This window comes from Neolamprologus brichardi, chromosome 15, assembly GCF_056152115.1.
Source record: "Neolamprologus brichardi isolate AB-2024 chromosome 15, ASM5615211v1, whole genome shotgun sequence".
In the NCBI taxonomy this organism is placed as follows: Eukaryota; Metazoa; Chordata; class Actinopteri; order Cichliformes; family Cichlidae; genus Neolamprologus; species Neolamprologus brichardi.
In genome coordinates this window covers 3,420,722-3,434,107 of record NC_142118.1, presented here as the reverse complement: position 1 = coordinate 3,434,107, position 13,386 = coordinate 3,420,722, and the positions used below count along the sequence as shown (strand labels likewise).

The following is a 13,386-nucleotide window of genomic DNA, read 5'->3' as shown; positions in this document are numbered from 1 at the left end:
GTGTAGAGCAAAGGTTTACGATCAGGACGTAAACATTTACGTTTCTGTTCTTTTCCATCTCAGGCTCTCCTGGCAGCACTTCATCTCATAGCACAGTCCACCTGAATGGCCACGGTAGTCATGTGACCCTAGGTGTGGGAAGAAGGGGGAGGAAGTCGAGAATAGAGCCGCCAGTGAGTCCACCAGAGGTCTCAACCCCGGCCAGCCCTTCAAGACCGCGAGGTCGCCCACCTGGCAAGAAGAGAGGCAGGAAGAGCAAGCAGGAGGCGGAGGACACAAGACAGAGCGGCAGCCGCAGGAGCTTCACCCCCGACGACGAGGTCGACCCGTCTACAGGCGACGAAGGCGGCATGTCTTCTGCACAGGAAGTGTTGTCGGACTCTGGCATGGCGTCGACGCCGAGACGGCGTGGCCGGCCCCGAGTGGTGAGAATCGAGGAACCCGCTCCTCCTCCCGAGTCACCGGAGCCCTCGCCACTGAGGAGGAGCAGCAGAAGGGCCAACGAAGAGGGCACGCCTCCGCTCCAGACCCAACGACCCAGCCGGAAAGAACCTCCTAAGGAGGAGGAGGAGGCAGGCGACGAGGCAGGAGGGTCCATGCGCACACGTAACCAAGGTCGACGGTCAGCCTGGTACATGGAGGAGGACTCCGAGGAGGAGCAGAGGCAGCTGCTGTTTGAGGACTCATCAATAACCTTTGGCACCTCCTCAAAAGGGCGTGTCCGCAAACTGACAGAGAAAGCCAAAGCCAACCTGATAGGCTGGTAACAGAGGAGCCACGCAGGCTGGGACATGTTCGCTCGTGCGTTGGAGGACTGCGAGGGCGGAGTGGAGGAAGTCACGCTTAGCGGTGTATGCATTTGTGTGTGCATATGTGTGCGTACATCTGTGGAGTCGCTGGTTCAGCTGCTGCTATTTGAAGCTGAGGAGAGCAAAGAGTTACCAGCCCACTCCTTGTCGCTGCCCCCCCCTTCACCTTCCTCTCTTGCCCAGTAAGCACATCTGTACGACATCCGATGGCATGTTCGCGTGTTCCAGCTCCTCCTACATTATTGATCCATGTTGGATCCCGCAGGAGCGCGACTCACATCATGTCGACGGTGTTGTGACTCCTCTCTTGTGAACCACTCTGTCTCCTTCTGACCTTGTACACAGTTTGCTGTCAGATAAAGTTGTTGGTAGTTGGAGACTTTTAGTACTTGAAAAAAAAAAATCACGAGGAGGCCAGATGTATCTTATCGAACTTTTACTATTTTTGAGGACTTTTCAAGCGTCTCCGCCGGACAGATGGAAGATGCCCACGGAGCTGATCGCGGTAATGGACGACGGGACCGCTGGCCTAACAACGTCCTTTGCCCGCTTCCCCCCTCTCTCCCTCCCTTCCTCATTGTTCCCAGTCTTTTTTTATACAACCTGCTCTCTGCTTTTTCTAAGATTTGTACGTGATCACTGCTCTCTGTTTTGGAAGTCTTACACGTTGGCTGACCTATCTGTCTGCGCTAAAATACCAAATGGTGTACCTTTTCGGAGGTACTGTAGATCTGTAGGTTTTGTTTACTATTGATGTGTGTGGGTGTTTCTTTTCCTTTCTTTTCTCTTTGCATGTTATTAGAAAGAGGAAGCAACGTTTTTTTCCTTTTCCTGATGCTGTTTTTACTGTGGCGAGGAGGAGAAAAAGGATGCATGGGTGAAAAGGGTCATTTATGTCTCTCTAGTTCATGTTTCAAAGCGTCCTCAACATTAGCAATACCTTGTGCCTTTATGTCTTTTGTATGGGTGTGTGCGTGCATGTAGGTGTATGCGTGCTTGGCTTCTGCCCTGCAAAGTACATGTGCCTGTTTGTGTACGAACTTAGTTGTGACTATGCGGGTAATTGAAGGAATGCGTGTATGTTTTTTTTCGTTTGTTTGTTTTTTTAATAACACAACTGAGCGTGTCATTTCAGCGTGCAAACAGTGGCATACAGTTTGATCGTTGTGAAAACCTCTCAAAGAAATGTATTTATAGCAGCTGAAAAGAAATTTACTGTTGTTGTAAGCATACCATTACTCATGTCGATATATTATCCTATAACCAACCTATTGTCAGTTTATACCTAAGGTACAGAGGGGCGGAGCTTCGGGTGACTAGCTTTGAGATGCACTTACCAGAGACCGGTTATCAATGCAGTCTTAGGGAGTAACCATGTGTATTTTAAAATCTTTAAACATATAAAGTTTTAAAGTGTCGATATGTTTCCACGGTGACTCCAAACTTGTACGCGCACACATAGACACACGCAAATCTGTCTCGCATGTTCTAGCACTTTCTCACGCCTGCTGCAAACAGGAAGGAGACGGATCAAACTGGGATCGGACTGAATTTGAACTGAAAGCAAACCGGAGAAAGTCTTACCTTCATCTTTCTGATTGTGTGCCTTTGCTACTCTGGCATATTGAATCCTTGGTTTCTCCTCTTCGGGGCCTTTATTTTTTTAGTGTTTGTTATCGTTTCGGATCTCCCGGTCCCGCTCGTCACTGGGTTCAGAGAAACTGGACTTCTGGGAGCGGATTAGACCTGACAGGCTCGTGAGGAAAATAATGAAAAGACCGAAACATTAACATTTTGACGGGACAAACATATTATGTCACTCTTTGTACACACAGGTGAGAGTTTATAAAGATGGGTTTTGTTTTTTTGTGGGGGGTTTTCTGTTTTGTTTGGGGTTTTTTTCCCCACAGCACGGAGTGAGTGAATGCCAGAATCCATGAGTTTCCACTCGTGTTGCAGGACTGACTGGACGGAACTGGATGGTAGCATCAATATACACCTGGTTCTTTTCATAGGTCTCGTCACATATTACTAAACATATATCTCATCTGTTCATCTTTATTGTCGATGTCTTTTTTGTTGTTGTTATGGATTTGTCAATGCCAAATTCTGTCTTTGGGCACTGAAGTTGTAGAACACGGCTTTTGAATGTGTTTTATTTTCTAAAGAGATTTTATTGTCTCCATCGTGAGTGTGTTGAGCTGTTTTACATATGACGCGTTGGCTGTTTTCTGTTTGTGTCCCTGCCATAAAGGACGATATACAAGTGGCCGCATATGTGAAGATGGGTTTTTTATCCTCTGCCACACCTATTTCAGATGTTCTGGTGGTTCATAATTGCTTTGTTTATGCTGTGTTTGTGAAGAGTTTCATTCAAAAATTGCCTAAAAACACTGACACTATCCTCCACAAATGACATGAAAATGAATTTTATTCTTGAGGTTTCAAGGTTATATTTGCCTATGATAATATTTATGTTGTGGAGAAACTTTATTGTAATAATTCATGGCTTTAATAAAAAAAAAAACACTCTAAAAACTCTTCAGAAACACAAAGATTTAAAGATTTTTATCATGTGATGAAAGCAGAGATGGGCTTGCTTTGACCCAGGATTCTCAAATTTGAGGTATGACTTTACTTTTAAAGGGGACCTTTTACTCTGACGTCCATGTAATCTGTTGTAATGTACTCCATTACAATAGTTTTGCCTAATTCACAGTTCAGAATGATCCTTTTTACCTTCTACTGGACCTTGGTGTAGTTCTAGTTGATCCAGTGTCTTAAACAAGCTCTCCCTCTGCTGTTATGCCAGCTTTCCTTTTATTGTGTGTCTCCTGCAAACAAACAATCTGTGGGCGGAGCTTCTGTGCTCAAATGACCGTATAAGGAGGTGTCGGCTTTCACTGACATCATACAGAGCCAAGAAATGAAAAAAACTTTTGGAAACAAAGTGTTTAGTGGCTCAGATGGGCCACCATAACATATCCTGATGTCATTAATATAACAGTATATAAATATATCAGAAAATAAGAAGTTTAATAGATCCCCGTTAATGTGTTTACATGAGCCAGCTGAAAAATAAACAGTCCTCCAGAACTACATGGGACTGTGAGATATCGGTTACACGGCCATATTAAATTAGGAACTACTGGTGTGCTACATAGCCATTTAATCCCCATGCAATAAGGTGATGGTAAGGATACTGTATATTTTTTCCATCTATTTGTTTTTCTTCACTGAAATACAGTCAAAGTGGGAATGCAGTGGGTATCAGATGTGGTTATTTCTGCTGTGACACCCTGTTCATCAGATCTTCACACTACCTGTACTCATCGCGGGTCAAAGTAGATGCGCTGATATAGCGTAGCTGGTCATATTACCTTAACCGTGGCAGATCAATGTGTGCAACCTAATCATTTTAAAGGGGCCTTAAAAAGAACTCACTGGTGTATAAGCAAGACTTTGGGTGTTAAGCCATTCAAACAGACATCACACACATCTGTATCCAGCTCTTTATACGGTGGAGGTATATATGCTGTTAGGTTTTCAGATTCTAATGTAGGATGGTGGTGTTACTGGTTCAGAGCAGCACCTCTAGCTTGACGCTACATGTAAACATTCACACTGGCCTGTGCTAATCTGTGGCAGAGCTGTGCTGTTTGGCATCACAGTCTTTGGTTAATGGTCACTGTGTGTGTGTGTGTGTGTGTGAGTGAGAGAGAGAGAAGGGGCTTCATGTTAGCCACCAGGAAGAATTTTGGGTATGTTTTCAGAAGAGGAGGGGAAGGGGTCTTTTTCATGTGAATTGATGAGGTCGTCTTTGTTAGTTTGGATACTTTTTTTTAAATATAAATATATATATAAAGGAATTAATGCAAAAAAAGAAGCATAAGGCTAGAATGTATGTGTAGGGGAGTACTGCTGTCCTGTTAGTTCATACCAATATTTTAAGTGAATAAAAAGTTGTGTTTCCATATTCACTTTTAATGCTTGTTGCTTCTTTGTTGTATGAAGATAAAATAATAATGATAATGAACAAACACTCGAGCTGTAGGTGGGAAATGAGGTGCAGAAGAATGAACAACACTCCCACCTAGCGTTGGAAACGGTAAGTGCACAAAAATCACCTCCCGCTCCTCGGAGCCCACACCTCCGGCTCTTCCTGACGTGGCGAGCCGCTAAAGGTCCTTGGGTACTCCGTGGGCTGCGGCTATTGGTTAGAATACCTGTTTGGCAATTTTTCCCAAAATGTAAATACACAGGTGGCTGGAGGCGACATGGGCCGGAGTGTGGTTTATGTAAATAAAACAGAAGTGAAACCGCGCCGCTGTGTTCTGGTTTCCACGCGCAGCAGACTCACTCAAACGCAATGTTCGACACGCAGTCGGAGGGAAGACTTTAGAGCTTAACAAGAGGTAAGTGTCACAATTAGAGTTAGTAAAGAGCTTTCGCGGTTACCTGGTTCGACCTACCTGCGGGGTCACGTGTCCTTTAAAGTTTTACCTGCTACAACTTTATAATAATCTAACAGCCGCCATAAACATATGTTTGAGCTGAAAGTAGTTGCCTACGCTCAACAAACTTAAACCTATATTTATTTTATTTAATATACATATATAGCTATCGCCTAGGTTAATTTTGGCGCTCACTTTCGTGCATGTACTTTTGGTTTCCGGGCAGGTGCCAGCTGTGCGGTCATGCCTGTGCTCAGGGCCTCTGCGGTGCTGCAGATCGCGCTGCTGCTCTCCGCCGTGCCCGCGCAGTACTTCATCTCCCGGTGGAGCGGCTCCTCGGCGGCGCAGCGCTACCATGCGACCACGCGGTGAGATCAGTGCGCCAAAAACCGGCTTTTATTTACCGCATCGAAGTTTGCAAAAAGGGGGAAAACACCTTTAGTTGGCTGGATGTGAATGACCCACAGTAACCTTTTATGTGAACTATTAGATAAAGTGGGACTTAGCAGACTAAGGACTGTTGTGGCCGTTTTCTTTCTGTTTTACTAATAAAAAGAACATTTTTGGTTTCAGATTGCTTCGAATATGGAGAGAATGGAGAAAATCATACATGAATGTTACTGCATGGTCAGACTGGACAAGCCAGCAGATGTCCAAAGCCATGTGAGTGTTTGAGATGAATGGCATTCAAATGAGGACTGAATTTAACCTGAATCATCGCTCGCTCACTCGGGATCTGAGGCTACAGTTATTTGCATAATCTTGTTTCATATTCAAATCCAAATTCAAAAAGTGATTTCTGGTGTTTTTATGGAAACACATGAGTTGTATTTAGAGACTGGTGATGTATTTGTTTCCTGAAGGTCTCTGGTTGGATTGGGACAGGAAGATCAAGCGGGACAAGGGTCACCTCCCCTGGAGACCATGCTTTTTGACAATGACCTGGGATTCTTTGGAGGTTTGTGTCTATAGCTCTGCTATACTGAAGCATTTTTAACCAGCCACATGTGATACAGTCTGTCCATATCCTCATTCTCATAGGTTAAATTTCACCATCCCCATCGAGTGCAATGAATTACCAAAAACTAATGGATATTTAATTCTAATTTTACATGTCCTCCTGAATTATTGCACTTTGAAAAGCACTACATTTATAGTAATGTGCAAAAGTCTCAAACCATCCTTGATATCTTTATATTTTGCAAGGAAAATAGGAAATAGATGCAGTGAAACATACATGGAAATACAGCATTTCAGAGAGCAGAGTTTGTATGATCCTAAAAAGCTTGAAAATCAATATTTGGTGTGCATACTTTTATTCTTCAACACACAGCCTGAACTCTTTCAGCCAAGCTTTCTTGTTATTTCTTTAAGTAGTCTTCAGGAATAGTTCTCCAGGCTTCTTGAAGGACATTCAAAGCTCTTCTTTGGATGTTGGCTGCCCTTTTGTTCTATTCTCTGTCAAGATGATCCCACAGTAATGTTGAGGTTCAGGCTCTGGGGAGGCCGATCCATGACTGATGGTGTTCCACCATCACCATCCACTGCATTGGCTGTGTGTTTGGGGTCATTCTGATGAATTAAAGATGTTGCCAGTCACACATTTTCCAGATGCTACTCTGTGGTGGATCAGAATATAATGATGATGATGGTACATTGCTGTTTGTAAGTCCATTGGTTTTGACAAGATCCCCATCATCACTGTATGAAATGCAGCCCCAAACCATGGCGTTAGATGGATCAGCTGAAGATGCAGCTCTCAGGCCCAGTGTCAGGTTTTTGCAGCATTTTCTTCCGTTTCTTGACGTTGGATTGCTGTAGGTATTTTTTTAAGGCCTGTCGTTTCTTTTGCCCTAAGAATCACTCCACACCATGTTGGGATATAACAGGTTTTTAGCTAAGCACTTTGGCAATCACCTTATTAGTATTTGTTTTTCTGACAACGTTTACCTCCAAAAATCTGTACTTTTTATTCCTTACATTTGGTTCAACAGTATCGTTTATAGCATTTATGCTCAGGATTTAAAGTCGGCTGGAAGGAGTGCTCGTATCCGTATGTTGTTTGCTCGACAAACATCAGCAAACACACAAACTGTTTGTGTGCAGTTTGTCTCACGATGTGTTGCTATCTATGGGTCCAGCTTCTGTATTTGCAAGGAGAGAAAAAAGAATGAAGTGTAGCAGAGAATTTGCATTTAAGACTATGATGCTTAGATTCATTCACTGAATTCCAACCGTCTAATGCAAAGATACTATAAACAGTGTAGGGAATGTATATCGGCCAGGATAGCTGTGAAACATCTGCTGACGTCTTGGTGAATTCAGTTGTGTAAATCCACAAAGAGCAGCAGGTCAGCTGATCACAGCCTGTGCACTCAGAAAACCTACTGAGGTCATATTTGAAATTATCATGGGATTTTAGTAGGGGTGGGGGGAAAAATCGATACTGTGTAGTATCGTGATATTTTGTTTGCTAATAATGTATGGATACAGGGACAGCAGAAATCGATATTTTGTTACAAAAAAGGTTTTTGTGCTCTGACTTCAGAGCATGTTGATCCTTTTTCTGAGCAAGAATCCTGACATTCCTTCACTGTCCAAATGTGTTTAACTTGTTTTTGGCAGCAATAAACATGACAGTTTATTTATTTTAATTTAAGACATGTTTTATTTTAATTAAGTTTAAAACTTTTTTATTTAATGTAAAATTATATTTTGTTTTAATTTACTTTCAGATTCTTCAGTTGCTGAAGGGGCTGCATAGTTTTCATAAACTGCATAGTTCAGAATAGCTATAATTGTACCAGATGGTTGATTCAGTTAAGTTGGACTAGACTGTAATACAAACCGTTCAGTTTGTCAACAATAAAACTGAAATGAGAGAAAGACTGAGTGTGAGACTTTGATATTAGATAAAATGAATATTAATAAAGTTTACCTTTATGTACAGAATCTGAATATCGCAAAATATTTTAAAAAATTGCAATAATATCGTATCGTGCGTTAAGTATTGTGATAATATCGTATCGTGGGATGTATGGTGATTCCCACCTCTAGATTTTAGTTTTATTGCCTGGCAACATCAGAGCTTTCTAGAAAGACACAGAAGGAAATCTGATCGTGGTTTTTCATTAAAAACAGATCTTATTCATGTCATGTCAGTTCTGTAATCTCTTCTCTGTCTTTGTCACATCAGCATCCAAGACGGCGCGCAGCCCTCGTCCCCCGTATGTGTTTCTGCGGGTCGGAGAGGTGGTGTTGGAGACAAAAGGCCACATGGTTGGAGTAGTGGTGAGCTGGGACCCTGAACTGCGAGCTCCTCCAGAATGGGTTGACAGAATGTACTCCGGCTCTGACGTCAGTAGCCTCCTTCACTTCCTCTGATCATTTACTGGTAATATATCATTTAAGTGTTAGTAACGGAAGCGTGTGTTCATATAGGACACAAGAGCAGAAAAGACTCCTCATTACAAGGTGATCTTTGGAGGACCTGGACCCTCCTCTGTCATAGTTGCATACTTGCCCCAGACACAGCTGGAGCGCATCACAGGGATGAGGGTAAGTCCTGAAAATCACAGCGCATACAATCATATATATTAAAATAGGTCTTGGGCTTACTGTTGGATGTTTCCAGCCGGACATTCCCACCCTGGAGAACTACTTCACGCACTTTAATGGGAAACGCTTTGTTATGCAGCCCTGGCTCAGAGAGCTCTACCCAGAAGACGAGGAGGATGATCAGGGCGAGGACTTTTGACTCTGGAGTATGAAAGCCTTAGCCAAGAGACAGTTTCATCCTTTGGCTTCTGTGGTTTTCTTCAGCCTGGTTCTTCTTTTTGTTTGTCTTCTGGAGTCCAACGAGTGGACACAAAATGCCGTCTTTAAGAGTCATCGACCCGCTCAAGTAAAAATAAGAGTTAAGAGTGATCATCGAACCCTGCCTTTAACGGAGTTGAAGATAAATGATCAAAGATGAAGAAATGTAATTACGCTTCTGAATTACTACATTTATTTCTCTGAAGTTTACAAATACAAAATAATTTAAAGTGTCTACCAAATATGTAAAAAAACAACGTTGACAGACTGAGATTCTTTAAATTGCTTTTAAAGTCAAAATAAAATTATTTTTTTATTTCAAGAACGTGTTGGCTGAATTAAAACTACTTTTTTTAAGCATTACATCTGTCATCTCATTTTCCTGCTCGTGTCTCTGAGGCTGAAGGAGACGGACACCTGCGAGGAAGCAGTGACTGCAGGTAAGCTGGGAAAGTGAGAAGGGGCTGCAGACCCCTGCCCCCCACCACCGTTGTCCTCGTTGTTCCTCCATTCTTTGGTTTCGTCCTCTCTAACCAGCAGAGGGGGTCCCAGACTTTGTCCCAGGAGCTGACTGACTTTGCTGGCCTTCATCTGAGCATTCTCGACTGCAGACACACAGGCACGCAGCCTGCAGCACACACAGGCTGGTTACAATCACACCATTTAATGAAAATAATAAAGAGGTACGATTGTGTGTTTTTGTTTTTCTTCATACCTCATTTGACTCAGGCATTCAGCACTGTGGTAGAACTCTGGTGTCCCCACAGAAACGCTCTTGTCTAGCTTTTCCAGCAGGATGCAACATATTCGCTCCATCTTCTCAAAGTCTGAGAAAGTCACTATGACCTATAAGATATATTACAGCACGGTCACATGATGCTCAACACGTCTGTGCTGCACGTTCATCGGTGTTTGTCCAAATACTCGACCTCTGCATCCATCCGATACATGTCTGCGTCTCGGTGGAGAAACCTCCTCACTGAAGTGTCTTCTTCTCTGATGTCATGTTGTCTAAGCAGAATGGATTAAAAATAAACACATGGTCACAAAAATTACAGTGTACTTTGAAAAATTAGCTACTGTCCCTTAAAAGAAATATAAACAAATCAAAACTGTATCAACTTAAAACACTGCTTTACTGGACACCAATTGCTTTGCAAGCATATTTAATGTGCTACTTCTGCAAATTTGAAGTAATTGTGCAGTTTACGTTTTTACAAGCACTGAAATCCAAGTTAGTTAGTTTGCCAAAATCACTGACTTCAAATATACAAGGATGGAGGGTAGCAGGGGTTTAGTCTGTGATGGCCACCCTCAGGTTCCGCCCCTGCATGCAGCTGTAACAGCAGTAGGACCAATAAATACACAGATAAGTACGGTTATTTTTCGTCCTCTTAAGGGGTTATTTTAAAATTCGAAATGAAACTCTTCTAGTTGTATTCTCGTTTTTAAATATACCATTAATAAACTTTCCATCGAGTTGGCTGTATCTGCGGACGCACTACTCTCACTGCTGCCTCTTTAACCGGTAATAGCATAATGCTAACAGTAGCTAGCTAACTTTACAGTTTGCTCCTGCTTCGCTCCAACTTCTTTTCTCACCTGAGAGCCTGTAAAATGTATCCAAGTCGCCGTGAAACGCTGTGGGTTGCTTCGCTGACGGACTCCTTGCTGTTGCCCACGCTGACCCGCACCGATGCTCGGTCCGCCTGGCAGCGAACCTCCGCTGTCCCTGTCACCTGGACCTCCCGTAGACACTTACCGGGACTCTGCCGACTAACCGCTCTTACTTCCAGCCCCTGCTCTTTTTCGTTACCGGAGAGCTCCCGCCCGGCCGGTACTATCGCCGCGAAGACGCGACTCTGACTTTCCATGATGGAGGGTTAAGCACAAACGACAGCCGTTGTGCTTCCCGCTGCTATAGCAATATCCGCAATGGTCTTTGGGATTTGTAGGCTACCTGTTATAGTGCGGCGAGAGCTTAATCCAGCCCATTTGTACATGGAGAGAAGGTAGTTGTCAACGGATTAAAAAGAATTTAAGATGATGTGAAATGCACATGTCAGGGAAATAAAAGGCTTCCCTACTAGGGGCAGATGCAGTTATTAAGCCACCTAATTTAGTTGTTAGGTTGCTTAAACTACACAGGTTAAAGGTAAGTATAGTTACCTGCATTGCATTCGATCATTTTCACTTTTATAATAATAATAATAATAATAATTATTATTATTATTATTATTATTATTATTATTATTATTATTATTATTATTATTATTATTATAATGACAATAATCAATTATTATTATTGTTGTTGTTGTTGTTGTTGTTAGCCCTTCAAAGAGCTGTTTGAGGCTGAAGAGTTGGATTTTGTACTGTACTTTGTACTGTACTTTGTACTGAACTTAGTATTAGCTTCAGGTGTTTGGCATCTAGGTGGGATTGTTAAACCTATAAATAAAAGGCTTGAGAATGCATTGATGTCAACAATGGATACAAATCAACAATCAAGCTCCGTATGTATAAGGCAGCAGTAATTTACAGTGGTAACAGAAACTTTTGACCAAACTCAACACTACAATTACACCTACATTTACACTCCATGTGTAGATGGCCAGGCCATGGTAAGAAACACTATCTCCTTTAATAACAATAAAGTGCTAATTTATTTAAACCTGCAATGATATGCTTTCAATTCTTGTTAACAGGCTTTTGTTTGTTCTTCTAATTAAGCTAGCTGATAAATCAGGCCTCTTGATATATCTGCAGAAGAAAAAAAACCTGCAAACCATAAATAGCTCAATTTTGCTTTGTGGCACAGTCTTATTTTTATTTTTTAAATAAAAACATTTGAATTGCACTGCTCTAATATTATTGTGTTTACACCTTGGTTTAGCACTGCTAGCTGATAAGACAAAAAGTTAGCCAATTAGCTTGTTTGAAAAGGGCACTGCTATTAGTGAAACAAATGCTCTCCAATTCTGGATACAACATCTCAAGTAATTTAAGACTTTTTAAAAATATTAATTTAATCAATTTAAATGTCTTAATACTTAATTTTTTTTAACTTTAATTCTAAGCTACTAGCTGCCATTGGTCAAAGCACAAAAAAACTTAATTCATGTTAAAACATAAACAACATAAAATTCATGTTCTTATGTGTGTTTTAGCTATTTGTAACAGTTTTGAAAAGCAAAATGAAATAATTAGTCAATAAAATATTAACCAACTAAGGTAAATGTGCAAATGTTAAATAAAAATAAAATAGCTTTTTATTGATCTTGAACATGTATAACAAAACTGTGCATGCTCCACACCAGATGTGCCAGACAAGAGTATATACAACAAAATGAATTTAAACAAATTAGAGGGCATGCGAAGTTTTCCTTTAGGTGTATCATAGCCTAATAAAGTACAGTTTATTACTTGACAGCCTATTTTACATGATATCTGCTATGCTGCTTCCACATTTTTGTTTTTTTAACTGAAGGTATCAGTAGTGGAAATGTTCTGTTCTGTTTGGTCAGCAGGGGCCAGCAAAGTACCGATAATCAGACAGACAAAAATGCATCAAATGGTCATGCCTTTTTAACGCACCATACACGGTTTTCCGATCTAAAAAAAACATTTTTGTTTTAAAGAAATAGCCTAGTTTTTTTTTTTTTTTGTTTATTTGTTTTTTGTTGATGTAAAACTATAATTTCAAACTGAATTGCTTCTATTAGATGAATGAAGAGCCCAATAAAAAGAGTAAAAAAAGTATTAATAATTGTTTTCTGGCAGTATTAAATAAGGAACTGGATATGTACAACACTTATTTTTCTCGTATTTATTTAGATTTTTTCAAAGGAGTATTTCATGATATTTGAAAGGACTTTTTAATAAACCAAATAAAAGTATAAATATGAAAAGAAAATTATCCATTAAAAAATTCACGGATCTAGTTTATCTGTAATTAATTATGTGTCTTCGTTTTCCTCAGAATAGCATGCATTAAGTAAATAACAGGAATCACTCCTCTGCTAAAGGAGAACCTGTTGTACGTCAGTGTGTGGTATTGAAATCATAGGCTCAGTGCTAAGTATATATAGTGCATGTGCATATTTTTTTGTATGTCCAGGACATTTGGGAGAAGTAGAGATTTGATCCAATACTGGATGCTGGTTTCTTTATACAACCATGTTTGTTTGGCTTCCCCGGAGTATTAAACTGTGAAATGAGCTTTATAATCACAACCTAAAAATACAAGGCCGTATTTGTTGATATTGTCTCCAGTTTCACCGGTCCCCCGGTATGCTCCCTGAAACCCT

General features: G+C 41.1%; 3 protein-coding genes across 4 annotated transcripts in view; 2 read left to right on the top strand and 1 right to left on the bottom strand.

Annotated features, from left to right (window-relative positions):
• phip (PHIP subunit of CUL4-Ring ligase complex) overlaps positions 1-4,741 on the top strand; it is a 43,614-nt gene extending 38,873 nt beyond the window's left edge. For both annotated transcript variants that reach the window (XM_087852715.1, XM_087852714.1), the window contains exon 40: positions 64-4,741. In XM_087852715.1, the coding sequence (XP_087708841.1) occupies positions 64-767 (704 nt within the window). In that variant the 3' untranslated portion in view covers positions 768-4,741. The remainder of the gene's footprint in view (positions 1-63) is intronic.
• A 342-nt stretch (positions 4,742-5,083) lies between these two features.
• Positions 5,084-9,387, top strand: LOC118454350 (uncharacterized). The gene is made up of 7 exons (XM_087852041.1): positions 5,084-5,224; positions 5,490-5,631; positions 5,837-5,926; positions 6,127-6,221; positions 8,460-8,620; positions 8,705-8,821; positions 8,898-9,387. Exons 2-7 carry the CDS (start codon positions 5,507-5,509, stop codon positions 9,018-9,020), a joined length of 711 nt encoding a protein of 236 aa, XP_087708167.1. The 5' UTR covers positions 5,084-5,224; positions 5,490-5,506; the 3' UTR covers positions 9,021-9,387.
• On the bottom strand, positions 9,233-10,999 carry irak1bp1 (interleukin-1 receptor-associated kinase 1 binding protein 1). The gene is made up of 4 exons (XM_006793117.3): positions 10,682-10,999; positions 10,009-10,090; positions 9,795-9,925; positions 9,233-9,707 (listed from the first exon to the last, which is right to left on the bottom strand). Exons 1-4 carry the CDS (start codon positions 10,951-10,953, stop codon positions 9,449-9,451), a joined length of 744 nt encoding a protein of 247 aa, XP_006793180.2. The 5' UTR covers positions 10,954-10,999; the 3' UTR covers positions 9,233-9,448.
• Between the last annotated feature and the right edge of the window lie 2,387 nt (positions 11,000-13,386).

What these genes read in the sequence shown, in the direction of transcription:
- LOC118454350 (XM_087852041.1), top strand. Translation starts at nt 5,507, where the DNA reads ATGCCTGTGCTCAGGGCCTCTGCGGTGCTGCAGATCGCGCTGCTGCTC. An exon ending in TGACCTGGGATTCTTTGGAG is followed by an intron (nt 6,222 to 8,459) that starts GTTTGTGTCTAT and finishes TTGTCACATCAG; the next exon opens with CATCCAAGACGGCGCGCAGC. An exon ending in GAATGTACTCCGGCTCTGAC is followed by an intron (nt 8,621 to 8,704) that starts GTCAGTAGCCTC and finishes GTGTTCATATAG; the next exon opens with GACACAAGAGCAGAAAAGAC.
- irak1bp1 (XM_006793117.3), bottom strand. Translation starts at nt 10,953, where the DNA reads ATGGAAAGTCAGAGTCGCGTCTTCGCGGCGATAGTACCGGCCGGGCGG. An exon ending in TGTATCGGATGGATGCAGAG is followed by an intron (nt 9,926 to 10,008) that starts GTCGAGTATTTG and finishes TATATCTTATAG; the next exon opens with GTCATAGTGACTTTCTCAGA. An exon ending in GAATGCCTGAGTCAAATGAG is followed by an intron (nt 9,708 to 9,794) that starts GTATGAAGAAAA and finishes TGTGTGCTGCAG; the next exon opens with GCTGCGTGCCTGTGTGTCTG.